Consider the following 9098-nt stretch of genomic DNA (forward strand, 5'->3'; position numbering starts at 1 on the left):
CAATCTTACTATTATAATAGATAAAATTCTATAAATATGCGTGAAATTAATCCCTAACATAATGTTTACATTATAATTTAATTCCAATGGCTAGCTTCTCAAAAATAATTATGCAGCAGTATTTGATGAACACATGAATTCACTCTTAGAAAAGAGGGTATAGAGGGTTATCGTTTATTAGTTTATTATTTTAGTTGTTATTTTTAATAAATACAATACAAATGTAGTTGTATGTGATGAACACAATCCACGCTTAGCAAAGAAGGATTTGAATGATAGAGCTCACCTTTACCTGAAAAAGCCACTTCACGAGGAAATTGTGAAATACTTATGGCAACTTGTATTGAGGGAAAAAAATCAAAAGAAAAAGGCGAAAGAAGGATTAAAAGAAAGTGGAAATCATGTGAATGTTATTGGTGATCCTGATGATATTGGTAACAAAGATATTGTTGGAGATGAAGAACCAGCTGGAGAGAAGAATGTGCCTAATACTGAGGAACATAGAAATAATATTCATGAGGTTGAAAACAATCTCGTATCGAATGACAAATACAAGTTAAGGAGGAAGAGAGGTAGAAAAAGCACAAAAGAGAGTGATGATGGAGAGAGCCACAGAAGTGCTAATAAGGCTGTTGGACAAAAGGTCTGTGCAAAATGGACTATAGATCTTCATGCCAAATTCATGGAAGCTGTGCAACAACTTGGCGAAGGAAGTAAGTTTATTTCACAGTTACTTAATTTTCTCTATAATTGATCATTTATATGGAGCGATATGGTCAGTGATAATTCATATGTAAAGCTAATCTCAACTTGTCTGAGATTAAGGCGTAGTAATTCTTGTACTTGCATATAGCGTAGCTTGATCAAGGACTGTTATTGTAGTGATTAAATTATAGTTATATTCTTATGAAACAGGTAGGATGTTATCCAAAAGACATTCTTAAGATGATGAATTTTCCTGGTCTTACCAAAACGCAAGTTGCAAGCCAGCTTCAGGTACATACACACTTATTTTGAATCCCAAGACTATTTATGCTTAAATATCTTTTCATGCAATTGATCCTATTAAGAGAGTATAATTTTTTGTGGAAGTCAAGACCACTGACGTGAGCACCTTAATTGAACCCATACACAAATCCAAATAAGAATCTTTTTGTGGCAGTACATCCTTAAATTTTCTAATTGTTCATATCGTTTCAAGAAAATTTTATTGTTCACCAATTACCAAAGACCAAAAAAGTTTTTTATTAAAAATGAATTTCGTCATTTCAAACACAACAAAATTAAAATCAGATTAGATGATAAATTATATCTCCATGATCCAACTCTCATTTAATTCTTTTTCTTCTAATACCTCTCAGAAATGTCGTAACAACAACTGGAGAGCTCTAGAAGAGCGAAAATCTATTCGTCACCCATCAGATCAAGTATCCTCAAGTGGTTCTCAACAAAAAAATAGCTTTAGAAAATTTGGACAATGCCTCGTCTTCAAACAAATGTTCCAAAGCTGCAACGAAAGCAACGTAACCCATATCAAATCCAAAGTGGCCCAAAGTTTCCATTTTCACATGTTAATACCAATAATATTTATGCTAGAGGAGAGCGTTCAACTCAGTAGCAGCTCTATCGTTCTCAACTTCAGGTTCAACCCCCTACCTCAACATTGGCAACCCATTCAATAACTTATTTTTTTTCGATCCAAAATAATGTTGATGGTGGGCTACAACAACAACAACATGGACCATTTTTGGAATGCTAGGTTCACACGGACTACAAGGCCCAACTGCGAGGAGCACTAATTATAGGCCAGAGCTGGCATTTAACAGTGGGGATCATCATACTCAAAATGACTATGACTTGGACCTCAATATGCCCTATGTAACAACAAATTCTGGTAGCGAAATAATGTCCGATGCATACATTGAGAATACGACAAGTAATGATTTAGGAGCAACAAATGCTAATTTCCAGCAATATATTGGTGAGCCAAGCATGTCTAACCCAAGTAATATTATCGTGGCATCACATGTGAGTGATACTCAAGCAAGTGATTCAAATGACATAGAAAATTATGATGCTTATTTAAATTCCAATAATATGGATTATATCTTCCAGAATCTTGGACCTCCAGGTGCTGACCTACCTAATGAACATGGCAGTGGGTTTGATTAAGTTTACTCTGATGATCAGGTTAGTGTTTCTGATTATCTTTGTTGATCTCGCAAGACTACTCTTTATTTATTCTACATTTCATATGATGGAACACATTTTTTAAAATATAGTTTGAAAAATGACTTATATTCTTTTTGAAAAATATAAATTTTTCGATAAATTCATATTATTCAGTGTCTATTTGAAGGATGAAAATACTGACATAATTTTTTTTATATTGATTGATAATAATCTCACGGGTTGTTTCGTTATCAGGATTAGAATATTAATCCCGGTATAAAATTTGGTATTTGATTATTGGAATTAGCTCAAATTGGTATAAATTTTAAATCAACATCTTTGTTTTGTATTTTCATATAGGACACAGGATTAAATGTCATTTTTAGTGCTTGATTGGGATTATAATCTCAAAATTCAGAGGCAGATCTAGAATTTCTAGAACATGGGTTTACTGAAAAAACAAGAAAAAAAGTATTAAGTCGAAATTGATCCCTATTCCTATAGGTAAATAACTTAGCATTCAACCAAGTGCACCACACAATATTTTAAAGAATGAGTGCCAGCAGATAATATTATATCAACTCTAAAAAATATAAATGTAAAATACCTAGTTTTGTAAAGAGACCATGAGTTCACGTGCACCATATTTTACACATTAAATATGCCCCTGTCTCTAATATCCTTGTTCTGAACTAAACCACCCCCTAGAAAATTGAATAGCTAGTGTGTTGATGAAACTTTTTAGTATTAGAAAAATTGATACATATTGTCAAAATGTTGGTTAAGACAGTCATATGAAGTTTAAGAAATGAGAAAATTGTGAAAGAAATCGACTTTCGCCTAAAAGCGAAAGAAGTCATTTTCTTACTTTGGTGAATTTTTACACATAAAAATATTATTTGAGAATTCAATACTAACTTATTTTTCAAAAAAAATATTGCAGTCATATCGAACACACCTCTAATCTCATATAGACTTTACCTTAAACCTACATATGTAGGTGGCATCGAATGTAAAATTTTCAGGAATAGCAAATTCTCCTGACGAATCAATATGATCAAATGCAGTGTGCGGGCTCTTTGGAGAAACAAAGTTGTTTACTCAAGTGGAAAATATTGCATCTTTTATTTTTTGGAGATTGGTGTAATTTCATTTAATTTTAAAAAAATTATATTACATGGTGTGAGGGGGGGGGGGGGGAGATGTGAAGAGAATACTATACCTGCGTCCCAATTATGGAAAGAAAAAAGAGAAGTCATTACTATTTTTTGACCGGATATATGAGATGTGACATATGCATCATTTTATTTGAAAAAGGCGGGAGATTGTGGGCTTAGTCTTCACCCATATGATGTTGTACTTGGATTAATAAGGCCCAGAGAAACTACACTTGTATTTTATTAATATCTCTAACATTTTTCACAAAATTAGCATGACAAAATGCTTACTAGCACGACCCAATTCACGGGTCATGATGACACCTACTCTATCTCCCTGGTAGGCGAAGCATCCCCAAATTGTCAACCGACTTAAATAAAGTAATGCGGAAGTTAAATACATCAAAAATACTAACTAACAGTCTTAATATATATATATATAAGGAGGAGATCCAAGATTCTTTGGTATGACTTATGGCTCACCCGAAAACCTCTAAATGCACCACCTCAAGATCAGCCACGAGGCCTGGAGCTGGAAGAGGGGTCGGTATCTGCACGAAAAGTGCAGCAACTGTAGTATGAGTACAAACCACTAGTACTGCATAGGTATCATATGCCGACAACGAAGGAAAACACGTATAAGCATAAAAAAACTAAATCTAAACACTTTTCAAGCTAACTCAACCTAGATTTGCTAGTTCTAAGCAAGAATTCGTATTTCACAGGTAACCAAGTATCAATAAGAAAAATAATTGAATAAATGGATGAATTAATGTATGAATGCAATGCATTGACCAATATCAATTCGGGTATACACATGCTAGCAGTCATTCCGTCTAGCCATGACCCATGGGGGACTTGCGAAGTCCATATACCCATTGCGGCGTGCAACCCGATCCCATGTTGCGAATTGCAAACTGATCCCTTAATTTATATATGTTGCGGCGTGCAACCCAATTTCATAAATCATCACGGATATGTAACCTCAATCTTACATTTTTCCTGCCTTAAAAACCACCTCATATCTCATTTTCCACAACTTATCCAGCAAGTATGTACGAATGAATGCATGTATTCAAGATATCATGTCCCAATATCATGAAATTATGGGATGGATAAGTGTACATCATGGAATCACATAAGTACAACTCGAGTATCAACATGGATCATTCTTTCATAATTTATACGAATCATGGAGTCATGAGGTACATGATATCACATAATTACAAGGATTAATCAAACATGGCTATCATAGCCCACATAAGCAACAACCATACCAACCTAGTGGATTTATTACCACAACCACGCCTCTAGGCCTCACATGCATTCCCCGCCTCAATATATCATTTTACCTTACCCACCCGAACAATTACACCGGTACCCACCCAAGTGCTCATTGCAATTACTAAGATGGAACCCCCCCCCCCCCCCCCCAAAAAAAAAAAAAAAAAATCATGCCCAATACCCCTTCAATGTTTATAAACTATATACTTCCTCCGATAGGAGTCTAAAGAGTAAACCGTAACCTACCTCAAAGCCAAACATGAGCCACAAACCCGCAAGCCAGAGCCTTTCCATTTTGAAGTGCTTCTGATTGATCAAAGTCTATCAAATATGAACTCTACGTTAAAATACGAATCTATGAATATCCATATAGTCGTACTTTTACTTGACACCCAAAAACGAGCCCAAAATAATCAAATCCGAGCCCTAAGGGAAAAACTAGAATTTTAGTGTGAAAATAATTTACCCATAGTCTAAATAGTCATAATCCTGAAAATCATTGAAATCTAATCACAAATGGACCTTTAATTTCATAATTTAGACTAAACCCACTTCTTTTTTTTTGGAAAATCACTTAATCCTAAGTTGAGATCAAGGGAAAAACCTCTAATTAATGGGTGGAAACATGGGGAAATTATTAGATTAAGGTAAGCTCCTTACCCCCAAGTTGAATCTTGAAGAACGCCTTTGGAATCTCCCAAATCCGAAGTCTAGAGCTCAAAATAATGAAGAATGAAGTGTTTTCACGAAATTTGATATTTTGTATTGCCAGGGGTCTTCGAAAATGCGACCCCTGGCTCGTAAAAATGAGCTCCGCATTTGCGAGCAACTCATCAAAAATATGGACAACCCCAGCCCTGACCCATTTCGCAAATGCAAACTGGACCCCGCAAACGCGAAGCACCAGATATCAGATGAACAAGATTTTCTGATTTTTCACAAATTACGGTCCAACACTAGAAAGTCATTCGGAACCCCCAGATAGAAACCAAATATGCATTTCAGTAAAAAAAAAAAAAAAAAGGTTCGAACTCGTTCGCACACTCTAATTCCCAAAAGAGATTATCTTAACCTGGTGTTGACCAAGGTCAGCTCCAAAACATCAAATTCCTATATTTCCAACCAATGACCCAACTCACACCCAAAAGTCTCGGGACCCAAACCAATGGCTCGACTAAGTGAAAAATCATATTCTAGACCTAATGGAATCGATGAAACTTCAAAATTGACGCAATTACCACCGATGTTGAATTTGGTCAAACCTTTCCATTTCTTTAACTTAGAAACTTCCAAATTTACTAAACCACTCTGAACCTACCTGATTGCCTTGGGAATCGCACCACCCATCCCCGCAAGTCATAAACAACAAAATAAAACTACAGGAAGGGTAATTTGGGAAAAAAGAAGTAAAAACTCGAAAATAACCGCATGTATCGTTACATCAGATACGAATCAAACAAACGTTCGTCCACGAACGGAAAGAAAACAAGGGGAAGGTACCTCAATTGATGACCAACTGGGGGTATTTACTACGCATATCCGCCTTGGTCTCTCATGTAGCCTGCTCAACCAGTTGGTGCCTCCATTGCACCTTTACTGAAGCTATCTCCTTAGATCTCAACTTCCTAACCTGACCATCCAAGATTGCCACGGGCTCTTCCATAGAAGACAGATTTTGATAAAAAATCATCGAGTCTCATTGGATTATATACGACCCATTTGAATGGTACTTATTCAACATGAAAACATGAAATACAGGGTGAACACCCGCTAAACTTTGTGGCAACACCAACTCATAGGCTACTTCACCAACGCGCCGAAGAATCTCGAAAGGACCAATAAACCTCTAGCTTAGCTTGTCCTTATTCCCAACCCTCATGACGCCCTTCATGGGCAAAACCTTCAACCGAACCTGATCATCAACCATGAACTCTACATCGCGAGCCTTTCGATCTGCATAATCCTTTTGCCTACTTTGAGCCGCAATAAGCTTCTACTGAATCAACTTCACCTTATCCAGGGAATCTCTAAAAAATGAGGTACCCCATGATCTCACCTCGAACGCATCGAACTAACCAACTGGAGAGCAACACTCCTACCATACAAGGCCTCAAATGGTGCCATCTTAATGCTCTAATGATAACTATTATTATAAGAAAACTCCGCCAAGGGAAAAAACTAGTCCCAATGACCACCAAAGTCAATCACACATGCCCGCAACATATCTTTCAAAACTTGAATAGTCCACTCAAACTGACCACCCATTTGTGGGTGAAAAGTCGTGCTAAGATCTAATTGAGTCCCCAATTCCTCTGTAAGGTCCTCCAAAAATGACAGGTAAACTGAGTGTCTCGGTTTGAAATGATAGACACGGGCACTCCATGCAATCAGACAATCTCCTTAATGTAGATTATTTTGCCAACTTCTCCGAATTGTAGGTAGTCTGAACCGGAACGAAGTGGCGGACTTAGTCAACCTGTCCACGATAACCCAAATCTCATCAAACTTGCCCAAAGTCTTTGGTAACCCTACCACAAAGTGCATACCTATCCCTCCCATTTCTACTCCGGTATAGGCATTCTCTAACTCACACCACCTGATTTTTTATGTTCATACTTAACATCTTTGGCAATTTAAACACTGAGATACAAACTCCACTATATCCCTCTTCATCTACTGTAACGACCCATTTGGTAGTTATTAGACTTTTGGTAGCACGTGTATAAAGACCAAGTGGATGTGTTATACGATTAGTCCACGAGGAAATTTTACATTCAATTTTAACCATAGTCGAGTCGGTTAGAACTAAAAGTGTGGGGTCTGGTAGGGCCGTTTCACCACAGCGGTTGAGGAACCATGGCAGTGAGTCTACCCCAGCGAACAATCAGACCGCTGCAACAGTCGACGCGAACCACACCCAACTGAAAAACCTTATTTCGGGATTTGATCCCACTTTTGCACAAAATCTTTTTCTAGGCCGTCACCTGGGAGGATTTCTGAACAGAACACTTAGAGGCTTGAGAAAGGTAACCTTCAAACACTCTTCATGCTATCTTCTTCAAAGGAAATTCTTCTTTTGCTAAGCTTTGTCTCATGTGATTAATAAAGACGGGTTCCTTATCATTGTTTCCACCCTAGAAAAGTGTAACGGGTAATCTTGACCAGAAATCTTATACTTTCAAAAAATTCACATAGATTCTTGTTTTAGGATGATAAACTAAAACGAATAATGATTCCCCAATATTTAGAGAATGGATTAAGACGTGACTTATTTAATTGGGAACATGTAGGGAAAGCTTATTTCCTATGAACTATAAAGACTAGTAATTATGGAGTCTAGACTACTATGTATGCTTAAATTTGACTCTCGTTCTCGGGTTCGTGATATTTCTAGACTTCTCCGTCATAGCTTCCGGTTGGAAACGGGAAGGTGGAGATTCCATGGATATTCGTGACAGCTACTCGGGACTAAGGTAGATTATGATTTACTTGAGTTAGTCTTTGATTAGTAACTCTATATATGTATAGTATTGAAGGGAAAAAGCATGATTAAATCTTCGGACACGGCGTTCAGTTGGACACTAGTTAGGTTGGTATTAATTGTGGAATTATGTGGATTTTTCGCCATTAAGAGAAGTAGTCGAACCAAGTGTGTAGTTCATATATTCAAAGGGAGGTGGTAGAGTGTGAATAACCGCTTGGGGTTGATTTAGTTGAAGAAAGGGAGTTGTTTTAATAATGAGTTGGCTAATATAGAGTCTTGCTATATCATATACTAGAGTGCATCGTACTTAGAATGTAATTGATTTCATCTTATATTATTTGTTGTGGTCTTATTGATTCTTGAGTTTATTGAATTGAGGCAAGAGGTTTGTATTCATTGACATTGATACTATTGACTGATCATGTTCCATATTGACTATTGGACTGGGAATATGTTGAGATTCATATGGTGATCAGGTGTGTGTGTGTCTGTGTATATATGTCACACCCCAGTTTTACTAGGGTGTGATGGGCACCCGACCCCACATTCGGAGCCGAGCGAACCCACTGACTCTTATTACAAACATAATCTCTCGAATTCTTAGTCAAATGAAAATGACAAATACGACAAATACTTTCAGAACTATTCTTTTTACTGTACTCAAGTCAACCGGAATCTGTAATCATATGGAACTTATTATACAATACAGAATGACAAATCGGTGATGGAGCCGTTTACAAACCGACATTCTATACCCACGACTCGTCCGCAAAGTCTCTAACAAATAATCGAAAACATAACACACACTCGACTCGGCAGCTCCAGAACAAATGGAGCCGCCAACGCCGCCGAAACATCTTCTATAACGTCTTCTCGCTCATGCGGGTGTACCGCGCGGCATGAAACGCAGCCCCCGAAGAAAGGGGGTCGGACGGAAAATGTACCGAGTATGTAAAGCGGAAATGAAACCAATATAATCATAGTCGGAACAAGAGTACGTA

At 37.1% G+C, this 9098-nt stretch overlaps 1 protein-coding gene across 1 annotated transcript; it reads left to right on the forward strand.

Annotated features, from left to right (window-relative positions):
* Positions 1–415: 415 nt before the first annotated feature.
* Positions 416–3408, forward strand: LOC132051124 (uncharacterized). Its single transcript, XM_059442401.1, has 3 exons — positions 416–713; positions 916–996; positions 1362–3408. The coding sequence occupies exons 1-3, from the start codon at positions 672–674 to the stop codon at positions 1680–1682; spliced, it is 444 nt and encodes a 147-aa protein (XP_059298384.1). The 5' UTR covers positions 416–671; the 3' UTR covers positions 1683–3408.
* The last annotated feature ends 5690 nt before the right edge of the window (positions 3409–9098 follow it).

Source organism: Lycium ferocissimum, chromosome 3 (assembly GCF_029784015.1).
Source record: "Lycium ferocissimum isolate CSIRO_LF1 chromosome 3, AGI_CSIRO_Lferr_CH_V1, whole genome shotgun sequence".
In the NCBI taxonomy this organism is placed as follows: domain Eukaryota; kingdom Viridiplantae; phylum Streptophyta; class Magnoliopsida; order Solanales; family Solanaceae; genus Lycium; species Lycium ferocissimum.

What these genes read in the sequence shown, in the direction of transcription:
- LOC132051124 (XM_059442401.1), top strand. Translation starts at nt 672, where the DNA reads ATGCCAAATTCATGGAAGCTGTGCAACAACTTGGCGAAGGAA. An exon ending in GCAACAACTTGGCGAAGGAA is followed by an intron (nt 714 to 915) that starts GTAAGTTTATTT and finishes CTTATGAAACAG; the next exon opens with GTAGGATGTTATCCAAAAGA. An exon ending in AAGTTGCAAGCCAGCTTCAG is followed by an intron (nt 997 to 1,361) that starts GTACATACACAC and finishes AATACCTCTCAG; the next exon opens with AAATGTCGTAACAACAACTG.